An 18,349-nucleotide genomic window follows, 5' to 3' on the forward strand; every position below is an offset into this window, starting at 1 on the left:
TGTCTGGAACAACATCACCTCAGACAAATGGGTTTTACAAATTATCAAATATGGTAACTGCCTGGAACTTATGGCAGTCCCCGAATCCTTCGTCCAAGAGCACTTGCAATGAACACCTTACCCTTCTAAAAAAAAGTTCTCTCTGTTAGGAAAAGGAGCAATAGAGCTAGTCCCATTAAAACATCAAGGAACCGGGGTATACTCCATGTACTTATTTCCCCAAAAAGACTGCTCGCTCAGGCCTATACTAGACCTTCGAGAACTAAATTTATACATTCAATCGGGCCACTTTCACATGGTGACTCAAAAAAGTTCTTCCGCTCCTTCAACAAACAGACTTTCTGTCCAATCTAGACTTAAAGGATGCCTATTTCAATATCCCAATGCATCCTGCTCACCGCAAATACCTAAGGTTCGTAGTAGCAGGACAGCATTATCAGTTCAAGGTGCTCCCATTCGGAGTAACTACCACACCAGAGTTTTTTACCCAGTGTTTAGTAGTAGTTGCAGCTCACCTTCGAAGACCACACATTCACGTTTTACCATATCTGGACTACTGTCTCATAAAAGCCAGCTCACAAAAAAGCTGCCACCGTCACACTCGCAAAACAGTGCAGTTGCTCCACGTTCTTGGATTCACAGTTACCTGTCCAAGTCTCATCTACAGCCATCCAACACACAGGCGTATCTGGGAGCCACAATAGATACACTAAAGGCTTTGGCCTATCTCAATCCGGCCAGAATCTGCAACATGCAGACTGTACTAGGGATGATGGCGACTTGCATACTAATGCTAGACTTTAAATGCGTCCCCTTCAAGAGTGCTTAGCATGTCAGTGGAACCAGGCTCAGGGTCCGTTTTCAGATCTAGTGTTGGTGGACGGCAGCACCCAGAGCGTGCAGTGCAGTGCAGTGGTGGAATACACAAACCCTTTCAAAAGGGCGGCCCATCATTAACCCGGTTCCACAGTTCATGCTAACAGCAGACTCCTCGCTCACTGGTTAGGGAGCTCATCTTCAGACGCATACAATTCAGGGCATGTAGAGCCTGCAGCAAAAACAGCTTCACACAAACCATCTAGAGCTGCTAGCTATTTTTCAGGCTCTCAAAGCATTTCAAGTTCATCTAGTAGGCAAAGCTGTCCTGATCCGTACAGACAACATGACAGCAATGTACTACATAAAAACAAGCATTGGCATAGCCAATAGATCTCGGCTTTGGGACCTTTATAATGGTTTAGTTATCCAGCACAATATCCATGCAACATCAAGTGTTGCATGGATAAACACTTATAAGGTTCCAAAGGCGAGACCTGTTGGCTGAGCATTTATATTTGGCCTGTGTTGCTCAGTTATCCGAGGAATATGCTAATTTTGAACATTTTGGTTGCCTCGGTGTAGCACCTCTGGTCATTTTGTAATGGATATATGCTGTAATATATATCCAGTGTATTCGGCATCTATTCCCAGTCAGCCTAGACGGTAAGGTCTTACCTGCACATATTGTGAGTTATAACTAGGGGCTAGAGTTGCTAATGTATTGATAGTCGGTGTTGTGGCTACCTACAGTACACTCAGAAGTGTAGATCTATATTATTGTGGCCACTTCCAGGTACTGGCTATTATTCTATGGTGTTATAATATTTATCTTAATTACACTTTTACTATCTATGAATATTTAAATTTTACTTTCTGTGTAAGTCCCTTGCACAACTATAAACAAATGATTGTTGCTGGATATATCTGTGCTAGAGTGTGTAGGTCCTCACTGGGTTAGTGGCTATGACTAGGGGATTAGGGACCTTTCTAAGCTGTTGCTTTTCACTGGGTGGGCACATTCAGAATAGTTGTGGTTAGTTCCTTTGTTGCTTTTCTTTGCATTTAATGTTGCCTGATTTGTCTTTGCTAATACTGCCGTATGCACTGAAATATCCAGAGATGTGCAATGGGTTGCAAAGAGGATATATTCCCGCTGTGCTGTGGGTACCAACTCCCTTGGATCATGTTTGCAGTGGGCCAGATTAAGTAAAGCAATACCTCTGCTTTGCGTCTGTAGGAAAGACCTTTTAGAAAATAGGGTTGGTCATATTTTGAGCATCAGCATGTCAGTTTGTGGTGAGTAGGTAGGTCCTAGATAATGAGGTTGAAACATTCTTGTTTCTGCTCTGGTTGCGTCTCCAAATTGCACACACAAGAGGTCAGTGAAGCAGGCATGGGGTAGATTTGGTGATGGTCCTGAAGACCGGCAAGGAACATGGTGCAGGCAGGCTTTTCTACAACTAGAGTACCTAGCAGACGAGGAAGCCCCCTTACAAGGAAATGGCGGCCGACCTTTGTCCTCAAGCAGGCCCACCGGCCGCCAGCGGGAGTTGAGGCACTTCAGGCGTGTGTCTCCCCTTGCGGGCTGGCTTAGGAGACTAGCTGGAATAGGCTTGGGGCACCGCCGCCCTCCGTGGCAGAGAGGGAGGGAGGCCGCATGACGACACATCTAAACAGTTGCTGCCGCCAGGAGCCAGCCTGAACAAATATGACTTTGGCAGCGTGTGAACGTGTAAAACGCCCGCGAAAGCGGCTAGCGTGAACACACTGACAACGCTTTGTTTCCAAGGCGGTGCTTTGGACTTTCACGAGACAATGCCGCCTGCCTCCTGGCATTTTTGTTTGCATTGTTTGATTTTGCGTCAGCGCCGGGCAGCTAGGAGGTCTCTTTAAATCCCCTAAAAGGATGGTACAGAAAGTGGATAAAATAGTAAACAAACATGACAAAGTAAAAGTAGTGAAGGCATGGGTTTGGAAAAGATGTACAGGAGATGCACGGGAGGTGCCGTGGCAGTGAAGTCTGTGCTGCAGAGTGACACGATCTGTGGAGAGAGGCACGCAAGGGGGGCGAGGGAATTGGAGCGCGGAGAGAGGCACGCAAAGCGCTAGCACATGCACTCAAGTTCTAGGCCAGCCATGGCAGCATCTGGGAGCACTTTTTTTTACTCTTTACTAAAAGTCAAGCAAGCTGCACATGCGCTGCTCTAGGCTCGACCTAAAAAGGGGGAACACACACGCTCCAGCTGTCACAACGAGCACAGACCATCTGGATATGGGCCATACATCACAGAATGTTTCTCCTGGCAGAACACCTTCCAATAGATCCACAAATGGGAACTCCACCCTCAAGTTCTTTCTCCATTCTTTCAAATGTGGGGCTTTCCAGACCTAGATCTGTTCGCCACAAACCTAAACGCAAAATGCCCAATCTTCGCATCCAGACATCCACACCCATTGTCCATGGGAAATGCTCTATGGATGAATTGGTCACGGATATTTGCCTACGCTTTTATACCTCTTCCACTCATTCCATCAATGGTTCGGAAGCTCAGACAGGCGTCCCTAGTTGCTCCCACATGGGCTCGACAACCCTGGTTCACAACCCTGTTGGAGCACTCAGTAGTTCCTCACCAAAAACTACACCTCCCTCCCAATCTGCTCACTCGGAGCCATGGAAAAATTAGACATCCAGATCCCAGCCATCTCAACCTTGTGATCTGGCACCTGAAATCTTAGTTTTGCTATCTTCCACCACACTGTATAACTGTATAAGTCTTATCAAAGAGGCTAGACGTCCTACCACAAGAGCATGCTATGCAGCAAAGTAGAAGTGATTTGCAATATATACTGCAAAAACAATCAAATAGATCTACTGGACGCTTCGGTTCAAAACATTATTTGCTATTTACTACATCTGCAGCGTTCCAATTAGCGTACTCTTCCATATGTTTACATCTTGCTGCAATAGCTGCATACCTATAGAACAGACAACACCTGTCTCTTTTTTGGAGTGCCTGTCGTCAAAGCATCTATGGCGGGACCTAAAAGAATCATTCTTCCAAGACTTCCACCTGCTCCAGTGTGGAATCTCAACATTGTCCTCACCAGGCTAATGGGTCCACCCTTTGAACCGTTGCATAGATGTGAAATACAATTTCTTACAAGGAAGGTAGCTTTCCTCATAGCTATTGAATCTCTGAGGAGAGTGGGTGAGCTTCAGGCACTAACCATAGAAGAACCATTCCTACAAATACACCAAAACAAAATGGTTCTGCGGACCAACCCTAACTTTTTACCATAGGTAATTTCTGCCTTTCATATCAACCAATCTCTTAAGTTGCCTGTGTTCTTCCCTCAACCAGAGTCTGTGGCAGAACGTGCTTTACACACTTTAGATGTGAAAAGAGCTAGTCTTTATATTGAAAGGATGAAACATTTCCGCAAAACAACTATTTGTTGCTTTTGCTCCACCACATAAAGGCAATCCTATATCAAAACCAGGCATTGCAAGGTGGATAGACAAGTGCATTCAAATATGCCATGCAAAAGAAACTTTAACAATTCCCCCTAGATCGCACTCCACACCCAGACTAGGGGCTTCTATGGCTTTCTTAGGAAATCTACCCATAGATGATATCTGCAAATGCTTGGAACGGAAAATTCTACTTACCCAGTATGCATCTGTTCATGGCATGTAGAGCTGTAGAGTCACATGCGCCCATCGGCTCCCTGAGTACCTATAACTGTTGCAGTTACATCTTACTTACATACATATACTTCTGATAGATACATCTGCCGTGTGGATTCCTCACCTTGTGAATATCCCCTTGCGTCAGCAACATTCGGAAATTCTTTTGTAGCCTCGCGCCGACGTGGACTCGGACTTCATAGAGACACGACATCGCTCGCGACTCCGCTGACGTCACCGACGCCTACAATAGGCCCACGCCGGCGTGATGACATCAGTTCCCTTTTTTCCGCGTCGTCGCTAACGGTTTCGGGATACTCTGTAGCTTCTAGTATCTTTGATACTTTATTTCCTCGATTCTCCATTCTCTGACCTTTTTGCTCTGTTGTCATGTCGACAAAGAAAACAGGGTTTAAACCTTGTAGAGAATGTGGGAAGATGATGTCCGTTACGGACCCTCACCAAGACTGCATATGGTGTTTGAGTTTGGATCACGACGTTGATGGGTGTTCATCATGTCAGAAGATGAATCCGAAGGCTCTTCGAGAAAAAGAGAATCAAAACTTCTTGTAGCTAAGCTAAAGGCGAGTAAAGTTAGAAGATCGTCAAAACACTCGAAGAGATCGAAGTCGAGATCCAGGTCGAAATCTCGAGAGGCGTCTGCCTCGAAGTCTTCGTCTGATCACGCTTCCGGTTCTCGTAAGAAACATAAGAAAAGGAGGCATGAATCCGTCATCATTCAGGTGATAAATCTGTTTCCAGATCGAAATCTCCCAAGAGGATGAAGTCGAAAGTGATTCCTCCGCAAGTGTCGGATCAAGAAGGTGAGGCTTCACCTTCGGAGTCAATGGTCCATTCTCCGACTCCGGTTCCGGCTCCATCTCCGGCTCCGGATGACGCCGATGGAGTTCCTGTTGAGGAGACGACTTCGAATCCTGTTGTGGAAACCGATTCAAACCTGCCTCGGTCAACCTGAGCATCCACCATTCCCGACTCCAGGTCAGGACCCTTCTGCGTTTTTAAATGCGATGTATGGTGTTTTCTCAAGGTCATGGTACCCCTCTGGAGCACCTTCGGGTCCCATGGGTCCTATGGCTTTAATTTGGGTGTTCCTCACTCATATGCTCCGGCACCTTTCATGCCGTATATGCCAGCCCCGACTCCGCTGTGGCAGTACCAAGCTCCACCGAGGTCGATGCCGGTATCGACACCGACCCGGCCGAAGTCGACGACTCCGGCTCCGACGTCACCGGCTCCCAGCAAGTCTATGGAACGACCTTCCAAGCCCTCGGATTCGATTCCGAAGTCGGCTCCGGCGCCGTTGGATTCGGCGTTGGATTCAGCTGCACTTCGAGTTAAAATGAGTTCTCGAAGAGAGGCTCAACGTCTGCTTGATGAACAGAGAATTAATGAGTCTTCTGAAGTGGAGGAAGGTGAGCTGGATGGGAGTTGTTTTGATGACCTAGCAGAGGCAAGTGGTCTCGAATTTTCCCCAGAATGGGATTTACCTTCAGGACCTGATGCACCCTCCAGGGATGTTCAACCATATCATGTTGTCATGAAGAAGGCAGCAGGACTTTTGGGTTTGACTTTGCCTAATGTCGAATTTAAGTCGAATTTACTGACTGAGGTCCTTCATTCTCCAAACTCAGCAGTGGAACCTTTACTACCATTTAATGATGCTTTACAGGATCCCATTATGGAGGTATGGAAGAAACCTTTTTCTGCTCCTGCAGTTTCGAAAAGTGTGGCTAGGAGGTATAGAGTGGCTCCTGAGGATCCTGCTTTCTTGTCTTCTCACCCTTCTCCTGAGAGTTTGGTGATTCAGGCCGCATGTTCTAAAAAGTCAGTTGGTGCTTTTCCGCAGGTGCCTGGCGACAAAGAGGCCAAGAAACCGGATCAAATTGCAAAAAAGACTTTTTCTTCGGCTAGTATGGCATTGAAGTCTTCTAATGCCACTTGCCTTATGGGTAGATATATTCATGCTCTTATGGACTCTATGCGTTAATTAATCCCTAAGGTTCCTGAGGATAACAGAAAAGACTTTGAGGAAGCCTTGTCTGACTCTCAAGCGGCAGCCCGTCAAGTCATCCAAAGCGGGCTCGATACTACGGATTCTGTGGCAAGGATCATGGGCACAGCGGTTGCCACAAGGCATTCAGCCTGGTTGAAGTCGTCTGATTTTTCAGCTGATGTGCAGTCTGCTTTATTGGATTTGCCTTTCGATGGTGAGGGGCTCTTTGGAAGGAAAGCAGACACTGCCTTGGAGAGATTCAAGGATAGCAGGGCAACTGCTAGATCTCTTGGCCTTCAGGTCAGAGGTTCTACGACCAGGAAGTTTAGAGGGTTTGGCCGCTCTTCCTTTCGTTCATATAGACCAGGTCAGCAGCAGCAACAACAGCAGCAGCAGAATACCTTGTATAGGTCATACAGGAGAAAGCAGAGAGCACGTCCTCGAGGGTGTCAAGCCTCCTCCTCCTCCACCTCCTCCAACCCCCCAGCCACAGAAAAGCAGCCCTAGATCCGCCATTCAGGATCATGTAGGCCCAGTGTGGGGTCGGCTTACCCACTTTCTACGAGATTGGGAATCGGTTACATCAGATCTTTGGGTTCTCAATCTCGTAGAAAATGGGTATGCCCTTCCCTTTCGGGAATTCCCTCCCAATTACCCTCCTTGCCAGGGGTATTGCTCAGAGGAACATCTGTTACTCCTTCAGGAGGAAGTCCAAACTCTATTGAGAAAAGGTGCGATAGAGGTGGTCCCAGAGCGGGAAAGGGGTCAGGGATGCTACTCCCGGTATTTCCTGATTCCCAAGAAGGATGGCAGACTTCGTCCAATCCTGGATCTCAGTATCTTGAATTTTTATCTGAAGCAGGAGAAATTCAAGATGCTCACCCTTGCTCAGGTTCTTCAGGCTCTGCTGGAAGAAGACTGGATGGTGTCACTCGACTTGCAGGATGCGTATTTTCATATCCCAATCCTGAAGTCGCACAAGAAGTATCTCCGTTTTACGGTGGGATCGCAGCACTATCAGTTTGCGGTCCTTCCGTTTGGACTTACTACTGCGCCTCGAGTCTTCACCAAGGTGATGGCAGTGGTGGCGGCGCATCTCAGAAGATCAGGGATTCCTGTATTCCCGTATCTGGACGACTGGCTGATCAAAGCGGAGTCGTCGGAGAGTGTGCTTCTTCATCTGCAGGAGACAACCCAGTTGTACAGGTTGGGTTTTTCGATAAATGTACCCAAATCTCACCTGGTGCCCTCCCAGCGCAACCTGTTCATAGGTGCTGTACTGGACACAACTGTATGTCGTGCATTCCCTCCCCCTCAAAGGATTCGCGACATACAGGAAATGATTCCTTTATTTTACAATGGAGCGGTTGTTCCAGTCCTGAAGGTCCTTCACCTGCTCGGTCTGATGGCTTCTTGCATTCTGTTGGTCAACCATGCACGCTGGCACATGAGGGCGCTCCAGTGGTGCCTCCGCAGGCAGTGGTACCAGCACAACGGAGATCTCAGGGAGTCAGTGAGGATCTCCAGAGAAGCTGCGGCGGATCTGTCTTGGTGGGGCATGGAAGGCAACCTATCTCAGGGGAAGCCTTTTCAGTTGCCTCCGCCGGTGGCCACGGTGATAACGGATGCATCCACTCTAGGGTGGGGTGCTCATCTGGGGGATCTGGAGGTCAAGGGTCTTTGGTCTCCAGAGGAAAGGTTGCTTCACATCAACCTTCTAGAATTGCGGGCGATATGTTTGGCGCTCAAGGCCTTCCTCCCTTCCCTTCGCGGTCAGTCGGTGCAAGTCCTGACGGACAACACGACCGCGATGTGGTACATCAACAAACAGGGAGGAGTGGGGTCGCAGTGTCTCTGCAGAGAGGCTCTGCGTCTCTGGTCCTGGGTTCAGGACCATCAGATTTGTCTGATGGCAAATCATCTGCCCGGGGTTCTGAACGTTCGTGCAGACAGTCTCAGTCGGCAGTTCTCTGCCGACCACGAGTGGAGGCTTCACCCCGAGGTGGTTCACGACATCTTTCAGATGTGGGGGACTCCTCGGGTGGACCTGTTCGCCACTCACGAGAATGCTCACTGCCTGTCATTCTGCAGTCTCCAGTTTCCGATGCAAGGAGCCTTGGGGGACGCGTTTCAATTGAGTTGGGGAGATCAACTCCTTTACGCGTTTCCTCCCATACCTTTGATTCCTCGGGTTCTGAGGAAGATTCGCCAAGACCGGGCCCAAGTCATATTGATTGCCCCGGACTGGCCAAGAAGGGTGTGGTATACAGATCTTCTCCACCTCTCCTCTCACCCGCCGCTCTGTCTCCCTCTCAGGGCAGACCTCCTCTCTCAGATGGAGGGGCAGGTTCTACACCCCCACCTCCAGACATTACACCTTCATGCCTGGAGATTGAGCGGGTCAACCTGAATTCCTTTTCCCTCCCGCCTGACGTTGTGGATGTCATTTTATCCGCCAGGCGTGACTCCACTAAGTCCATCTATTCTTATAGATGGTTGAAATTTGTCGAGTGGTGTAGGGAAAAGTCTTTTGACCCTGTGAGAGCCCATTTGTCTGATGTTCTCCAGTTTGCCCTTTCTCTGGCGCAACAGGGGCTTGCTGTTGCCACAGTGAAGGGCTACCTTTCAGCGCTGTCGGCATTTCTCTGCTTGCCTGACCAGCCATCTCTTTTTAAATCTCCTGTGGTTTTAAGATTTTTGAAGGGCCCCACAAATAAGTTCCCTCCTTCACCTTTTATTGTGCCTCAGTGGGACTTAAATCTTGTATTGACCTTTTTGATGGGTGCTCCCTTTGAGCCTCTTCACAAATGTCCTAGGAGGCTTCTTACCTTTAAAACAGTCTTCCTTGTTGCGATAACGTCGGCAAGGAGGGTAAGTGAGCTTCAAGCTCTTAGTTTCAAGCCCCCTTTCTTGACCATTCATGCTGATCGAATGGTTCTCAGGACCAGGGCTGCTTTTCTGCCTAAGGTGGTAACTCCCTTCCATCTATGACAGTCCATTACCCTACCTGCCTTATATCCTCCCCCTCACCCTTCTAAGGAGGAGGAGAGACTGCACCGTCTGGACCCTAAGAGGGCGGTGTCCTTTTACTTGGACAGATCCAAGGACTTTCGTTTGGAAGACCAGCTCTTCATTGGGTTTGCTGGCTGCAAGAAAGGAAGGGCGGTCCATAAAAGAACCCTGTCAAGATGGATCGTCCTCTGCATAAAGATCTGCTACTCTTTGGCCGGTAAGGAACCACCAGAGGGTATAAGGGCTCATTCTACAAGGGCTAAGTCTTCGGCCTCAGCATTGGCTAGAGGTGTACCTGTTGAGGATATTTGTAGAGCGGCAACTTGGTCTTCCCTCCACACTTTCGCGAAGCATTACTGCTTGGATTCCGAAGTGAGGAGGGACGGTCACTTTGCACGCTCTGTCCTTCAGGATTTCCTGGTTTAGAAGAGTGGACGCCCTCCTCCGGGAGTGGGGACTGCTGTGGGACTCTATTCACAAGGTGAGGAATCCACACGGCAGATGTATCTATCAGAAGAACAAGTTACTTACCTTCGGTAACGCTTTTTCTGGTAGATACAATATCTGCCTGTGGATTCCTCACTGACCCACCCGCCTCCCCGTTGTCCACTCTTCTATACCAGAGTTACTGTATTGTATATATATTTTGTTGTCAGGGAAATGTTTCAATTGCTTTCCTGCATTTGCTTTACACTGTGTGTTTTGCCTTGACTATTGTGTACTGTGTATACTTTGTATATATCTATTGTCATTGGTCCGTCCGTGTGCCTCGATGGCACGGAAAAAAGGGCGGAACTGATGTCATCACGCCGGCGTGGGCCTATTGTAGGCGTCGGTGACGTCAGCGGAGTCGCAAGCGATGTCGTGTCTCTATGACGTCCGAGTCCACGTCGGCGCGAGGCTACAAAAGAATTTCCGAATGTTGCTGACGCAAGGGGATATTCACAAGGTGAGAAATCCACAGGCAGATATTGTATCTACCAGAAAAAGCGTTACCGAAGGTAAGTAACTTGTTCATCACTTACTACTCTTACTAACTCCAAAATCACCCTCTGCGGCAAACAATCTAACAATGGATTTGATGCACATGTGCACTATCACCGAAAGGAGTCGTTACCTACCTTGTGACTGTAAAAGACTTTGAACAAAAACTAAGTGCAAACATCTGGACCCAAAACTAGATTGCAGGCTATGCACAGCATGTGACTCTACAGCTCTACATGCCAAGAACAGATGCATACTGGGTAAGTAGCATTTTCCTATCATTACATAGACAATATTGTTTTAACTTATGCCGACAGGCGCCATCCTTTTTTGTTCTGCAGTAAAATTTCGCTTTTCAAAGGTTTGGATTTTATATATCATTTATTTTAATTGGGCACTGACCCCCTTTACATTTTTCTTAACGTATATTATATATTTTTATTTTCTAAATGAAACTGACCCCTTACCCCAACATTTACCTTTAAAAATCCTAACTACCTCCTTAACACTATTCATCTCTGAACCCTTAATCTTAACTACATCTTAACGCTACCATCCCCAAACCCTAGAAACCACTTTTGATCCCTATTTAAGTTATATATCCTTAAAACAAAATTGTGTGAAAGTGTGCACGTGTGAAGGAAACTAACATAAGAAAGTAGTAAAAATCCATGCTGCTCATCTCTGATGTAATGGCAGCATACAGTACTAGAAACAGTTGTTCTTGTGTTCAAACTGTAGTAGGTTAAATATAATTGCTTATATACATGTGCTTAGTTTTGTGGCGCTGGTGACTCAATCAATGAATACTGGATTAGTGCTTCACATTTTGTATGGTTGGACCCTAACTACCCTTCATCAGGCTTCTGTTCTTCACCTGATAGACTGACTTACATGAGCCCCAAGTCAATCGCAAAAAAGCTTGTATTAAGTTAAACACCCCAACCCTCCACCCCACCCCTCCGAGGCTCAAATATGGAGCAGCATAAAACACCTGAAAGAACAAACCCTAACCTTGCTGAACAAATATTCTTAAAGAACATTCATATTGTATCTCCTACTTTTGTGTTGTTGTTTCTTTTTTATTAAGACTAACATGTTATTTGTATCCTGGTTTCCGTTTCTGAAATTTTAGGTATGGCTTATGAGACTGGATTATTAAGTATGCATGGTGTTTTATAACAACAAGCTCAATTGTATTATTTCTCGTCCAATTTCTTTCAGAATCGGGGTCACCTACTGGGGAGACAGGCAGCACCCCTACTGCAACCCCCGGCCAAGGCCCGGCAGCAGGTGGGTACCATTGAACTCTCCATAGATGTTCAGGTGTGGGTATAAACACGCTGAGCCAGTCAGCCAAACATTTGTAACTATTAAAAGTTTAGTTCTCTTCCATTAGAACAGGTATTTGTTCTCCACACTGAAGCTTCCATAGATTCATGATACTTGTCTGAATAATTCTGATCATCCTACAAGAATCCGAAAACACTGTTAGTATTCTGCCCTGTAAGTGCCCCCTTCACTTAGGCATGTCTCTCTCAACTTTGCAGCTACAGTAACAGTCCCCCTTTCCCTTAGTGGATCAATTGGATAACCAGCTCTGAATCAACTGCGGATAAAAGGAAGTATTCTGGGCTTGCAATCAGGATGCCTTCTTTAGTCATTAACTGTATACTCAACAGTGATGCTTCTGGTAAAAATCCTGCATGGTTTAACTCTTGTGGAGAAACTGAAAATAACATTCAATCTGCCAGTGCTCAAATTCTGTTTTTTATTGATGGTAAGTGTTGGTAGAATGACTGAATTGCAAGGCTACTACTGACATGTTTTCGTAGCCTGCGGTACACAGGCACTAATAGCAGTGTACTTGCCCTGCTCAGCGGTATAGTGTGTGGGATTTTTTAACTCCAATTTTTTTTTCTGCCAGCTGGAGCAGCACACATGCAGATGCCCACCCTTCCGACAGAGTTCATCCAAGCCATCACGCATCAGATCACCCAGCAGGCCATGGCAATGGCAGCGGCTACAGGTAGGAGAGCTACAGATGCTGCACCATATCTACTTTTCCAGACCATTTCTAGTTTGGTACTCTGGAGGTTTGTAAGGCTAATTTATAACCTATTGGCAACATCCCTTCAGTCATTGTCCGTGAGAATGGACAACCACTTACAGGGTATTTTTTTCTCTAAACCTAAGCAAGCACCCTCCCGCACAGCAGTCTAGAGATGTTTCTCTGTGGCCCTTTCTTCAATGATTAATTATTGGAGCGGTCACTCACTTTATCCTAGTTATACCTTTGCAGTGTATTTATTAAAGACCACAGAACAGCTTTACAGCTCCTGGCACAAGATGGCACCAGTGAAATAAGAACAGAGGTGCAGAACAAAGTATAGATGAAAAGAAGGAAGACCAAGGGAAGAAGAGTAGGAAACAGTATAAATAGTCCAATTTTCCTATTTTTAGTGGCTTGAGAAGTAAATCTTTGTTCAACTGCAAATAATAAGCCATAATTAGGGGTTCGAGGCATATGAGCTATAGATTGTATACTTTAGCATAGATCGCCATCTGGTGTTGGGCTCGGATGTTTGCAGTTTGTTTTTGTCGAAGAAGTCTTGCTAGTCACAGGATAGGTGACTCCTTCTCCTGGTGATAGTGCTCATGGGCATCGACTCCATCTTCAGATTGTTTTTTTCCGCCATCGGGTTCGGATGTAAACGGCTGCGCTCCGGGTTGGTTTTGTATTCGATTCCCCTTCGACACGCAATCGCTCGACTGTATTGTTTTTGATCGTGCTCCACGACGTGGATTTAACACATCTCAGCACCTTCGAGTCCAGTCGTCGACGCGGGCCGTTGGGCCTATCCACGCGATCAGGCCCTACAGCTAATGGAAAGAACTCCATTCAAAAAATGCCCCCAAATTCCCACACACTGATCTCCACGAAGTCTGTAACCTTTGCCTCTCTCCAGAACACGAGGACAAAGACTGCCTGGCCTGCGCTTTATTCCGATTGAAGAAAACCACACGTGATCGCAGGGCTCGACTTCACCTACTGTCTCGATCCACTACCTCGTTGCCGGACGACATCTTCGACGCAGGCCCGATGCTCCCAAGGAACAAGAACCGTAAAATGAGGACATCAGCGTATTAGAGGCCAACGAATGAGGCTGGAGATGAGACGGTAACTCCAGGGAAACAAACCTTGAGTACCGATGTAGACACCCCTACCTCTTCCCAAACATATATGGCTCCGGTAACACCTTCGCCTTCCGGCTCAGGTCGACACAGTTACAGAACTTCTGATAACCCCGCCTTCGGGCTCGGCTCTGAAGTTAAAAGACAAGCCTTCAGGCGACTTGGGACCGAGCCAACCACGCATCTGTACTGAGCTACCATCCTCTGTACCGAAACCAAACAGTCGGCACCGAAACACCATCGGGATAAAACCTCGGAGCTGAAAAAAAGAGTAAATCTTTGGAGCCGAAAAAAAGACGACAAATCCTCGGAGCCAAAAAAGTCCTCTGACTCCACGGCTCCTACAAAGTAAAAGGACACTACTATCACTCCTAAAGCTTCGGAATCAATGCTAAAACAACAAAAATCGTCGGTGCCGGACAAGGATACTGGATTAGAAAACCTATTTCAACCAGATCCAGCGGACCCAAAACAAAAAACCCTTCATATTGACCCAAAAACTGGTAAAATCAAAACAATTCAATCAAAAAAGAGACTTTTGGACTCCCCAGAAGAACCCAAATTACGCTTAAAGAAGAGACATGGGAACTTCTCCAGTCAGACCTTTCTCTCCTCCAAATATCCCCACTACATCACTTTCTCCAGCGCACTCTCCAGTGCTTCCATATTCACCTACACCACAAGATGATGATGATGATAATCACCTTGGGGGTGGGGATGAAAACCCACAAGAGGATAATGACACTACTCTCCCACCACCTGATCCTTGGGGAGAATGATAGATCTCCCTGAGCCAGACTCCTACCTATCTAGGCCACCCCCCCCAGACAATAACATAGGTTTTGTACAGCTCATACGCAGAGCTGTACAATATCATGGGCTAGAATTACATTCAGACCCACAGGAAGTTTTTTTGATAAAGACTTAAACACAATCCCAAAAATCAACAAGCATTCTACCAATGTTGAAGGGTATCATCAAACATGCACCTGACATTTGTAAAGATCCCGTCAAAGCTAGAGTTCTCAACCCCAGGATCGAGGAACAAATATAAGCCAGCTCCCAACGATCCAGCTTATATTGAAAGCACAGCTCCCTCTTGATTCATTGGTGGTGTCAAATGCACTTAAACATGCAAATTCCCAAACATCCGGGGATGCCCACCCTCCAGATAAGGCGTCTAAATTATTAGACTCATCTGGCAAACGCATTGTCGCACAAGCAGCAAATCACTGGTGCATTGCCAATACCCAAGCTTTACTGGCCAGGTATGATAGGGCTCATTACGATGAGCTTGAAAAGCTCATACAACATCTTCCCGATCAGTATAAGGCTAAGGCTAATGACCTCATACAAGAGGGAAAATTAATCACAAACACTTCTGTAAAGTGTGCCCTTGATGAAGACGACACAGCGTCGTGTGCAGCTAACACAAGCGCTCTACTACGCAGACATGCATGGCTGCGCATATCTGGGTTTAAACCAGATGTGCAGTCCACAATTCTTAACCAACCTTTTGATCAAGAAAACTTATTTGGACCCACTGTAGACACGTCTTTGGGAAAAAATGAAGGACTCAAACTGCTAAGTCCATTGGAACCCTACAGGCAACAACAAGTAGAGGTTCCTTTTGTTGCTCCTTTTATAGGGGCGCCTCTAAATCTACTGGGACGGATAACACCATCACCTACAAAAACACTACTAAAAGCTCCTAGCTGAGGCTATTTCAGAGGAGGTTATAGAGGCAACAACAACAAGGGTAGAGGCCGTGGTAATAACACCCGCACCTCTCCTACTTCAAAACAGTGACTTCCCTCCACTTCCCCCCCAACCATTCCACTCCCGTTACAGGAAAACTATCACAGTTCCTACCTGTCTGGAATTCTATTACCACAGACAAGTGGGTAAGACAAATATTGCAGTATGATTACTGCCTGGAACTCCAACTCCTCCATTCATACCACCCAAACAATGTCCTATGTCCACAGAACATCTGACACTTAAAACAGTTTCTCTCCTTATTACAAAAACACGCAATAGAACCAGTTCCCTTACCTCATCAAGGAACAGGGGTTTACTCCCTTTACTTTCTAATCCCTAAGAAAGACTGTACTCTCAGACTAATACTAGACCTCCGACCGTTAAATCTCTACATATAGTCGGACCACTTCCACATGATCACTTTCCAACAGGTGATCCCACTGCTCCAACAACGTGATTTCCTTGCCACTCTAGACCTCCAGGACACCTACTTTCATATTCCCATTCACCCAGCTCACAGCAAATATCTACGGTTTGTAGTGGACAGACCGCGCTACCAATTTAAAGTCCTCCCATTCAGAGTGACTACAGCACCCAGAGTTTTCACAAAATGTCTCGCAGTAGTCGCAGCTCATTTGCGCTGACAACACATTTATGTGTTTACTTATCTCGACGACTGGCTCATAAAAAGCCAAGTCACACACAGACTGTGTACACAATACACAGAGAACAATCCAGCTGCTCCACGACTTGGGATTCACAATAAACCTACCTAAGTCGCACCTTCAACTGTCTCGCATCATTCAGTATCTAGGTGTCACAATAGATACCTCAAAAGCCCTTGCATACCCCAATCCAGACGGGATAGCCAGCATGCAAGCTCTCATCAAAATTCCAACCTCAGCACTCCCTTCCAGCTTGAGTGTTCATGCAGCTAATAGAGATGATGGCCTTTTTCATCCTCCTCATTCCTTGTGCAAGACTTCAAATGTGTCCCCTACAGGAATGTTTAGCACATCAGTGGAACCAAGCTCAAGGTCAGGTAACAGATCTGCAGTTGGTGGTCAGCCGCACACATCGCTCTCTGCATTGGTGGAACACACAAAACCTATCCAAAGGGCGGATTCCTTGACCCGGTTCCACATATCGTACTAACCACTGACTCATCGCTCACCGGATGGGGAGCTCATCTCCAAAACCAACCCGTTCAGGGTATATGGACTACACAACAAAAACAACTCCACATAAATCACCTGGAGTTACTGACAATCTTTCTAGTACTAAAGTCCTTTCAACTTTTGCTACTAGGCAAAGCGGTCTTGATCCATACCGACAACATGACCGCAATGTATTACATAGAAAAGCAGGGGGTACAAACCCTCTTCAGCTTGCACAACTAGCACAAAGCATATGGTGATGGGTCATTCATCAAAACATTTACCTCCTTGCAAAATATCTACCCGGAGTGCACAATCAGATCGTGGATCTACTCAGTTGTCAAATAACAATCGATCCGCTAGATGCTTCCATCCAAAATATTATCTATTATCTTTTACATCTACAACAATATTACCTAGCATATACATCTATACGGTTGCATCTTGCTGCAATTGGTGCTTACCTCCAAAATAGACAACATTTGTCTTTTTGCGTACCCGCTATCAAAGCATTTATGGAAGGACTTAATAGAATAATTCCACCTAGAGTTCCACCTTTTCCGATATGGAATCTCAACATAGTCCTCACCAGACTCATGGGTCCCTCGTTTGAACCTCTGCACAAATGCGAGTTACAGTTCCTTACTTGGAAAGTAATTACAACAAGGGGTGGTGATGGACTGAGTCTCTGAATTAAGCAGAGTACTCTCACCCAGTCCAGAGATCAGGGCTAGATCCAACACCGTTTTTTTAGCTCATTGCACCATCCCAGTTTCAGAACCTGGCTGTATGCAAATTAGTCTGTCCCTGGCCCAGTGCATCATGGGAACAGGGCAGACCAGACTACAAAAGCCAATTCTTACACTGGGAAGGAAACAAGCTTCCGGGGACCGGTTTCTGGCATTTCAGCCATCTTCGGCCCGGCTTGCTTGAATCCTGATGGTGCAATGAGCAAGGGACTCACATCTGAGTATACCCTTCCACGCTTAGGGTGGACAAAATTAATTACAACAAGGGGTGGTGATGGACAGAGTCTCTGAATTAAGCAGAGTACTCTCACCCAGTCCAGAGATCAGGGCTAGATCCAACACCGTTTTTTAGCTCCTTGTACCATCCCAGTTTCAGAACCTGGCTGTATGCAAATTAGTCTGTCCCTGGCCCAGTGCATCATGGGAACAGGGCAGACCAGACTACAAAAGCCAATTCTTACACTGGGAAGGAAACAAGCTTCCGGGGACCGGTTTCTGGCATTTCAGCCGTCTTCGGCCCGGCTTGCTTGAATCCTGATGGTGCAATGAGCAAGGGACTCACATCTACCTTCCACGCTTAGGGTGGACAAAATTAATTACAACAAGGGGTGGTGATGGACAGAGTCTCTGAATTAAGCAGAGTACTCTCACCCAGTCCAGAGATCAGGGCTAGATCCAACACCGTTTTTTAGCTCAATGCACCATCCCAGTTTCAGAACCTGGCTGTATGCAAATTAGTCTGTCCCTGGCCCAGGGGGAGCAGAATAGACTGTCCGTCAAAGTAGGGGAGTAGTCCCTCTTGGAAGACCTGGTAGAAGAGGTAGATGAAGTAGACGGAGTTCGTCGACGTCTACGTTGAACACTATGCCTCCTCTCTTTTGAACGTTTCGAACGCTCTTCCCGTCTAGGAGAGCGAGACCTGACCCGCTCCTCTGGTTCTTTTCTGGGAGAACGGGGCCTTCTGGGAGAT

General features: G+C 46.6%; 1 protein-coding gene across 7 annotated transcripts in view; it reads left to right on the top strand.

The window, feature by feature from the left end:
• BAG6 (BAG cochaperone 6) overlaps positions 1-18,349 on the top strand; it is a 440,475-nt gene that overhangs the window by 262,473 nt on the left and 159,653 nt on the right. For all 7 annotated transcript variants that reach the window (XM_078645986.1, XM_078645987.1, XM_078645989.1 and 4 more), the window contains 2 exons: positions 11,742-11,810; positions 12,445-12,546. In XM_078645986.1, coding sequence (XP_078502112.1) covers positions 11,742-11,810; positions 12,445-12,546 — 171 coding nt within the window. The remainder of the gene's footprint in view (positions 1-11,741; positions 11,811-12,444; positions 12,547-18,349) is intronic.

This window comes from Lissotriton helveticus, chromosome 5_1 (assembly GCF_964261635.1).
Source record: "Lissotriton helveticus chromosome 5_1, aLisHel1.1, whole genome shotgun sequence".
In the NCBI taxonomy this organism is placed as follows: Eukaryota; Metazoa; Chordata; class Amphibia; order Caudata; family Salamandridae; genus Lissotriton; species Lissotriton helveticus.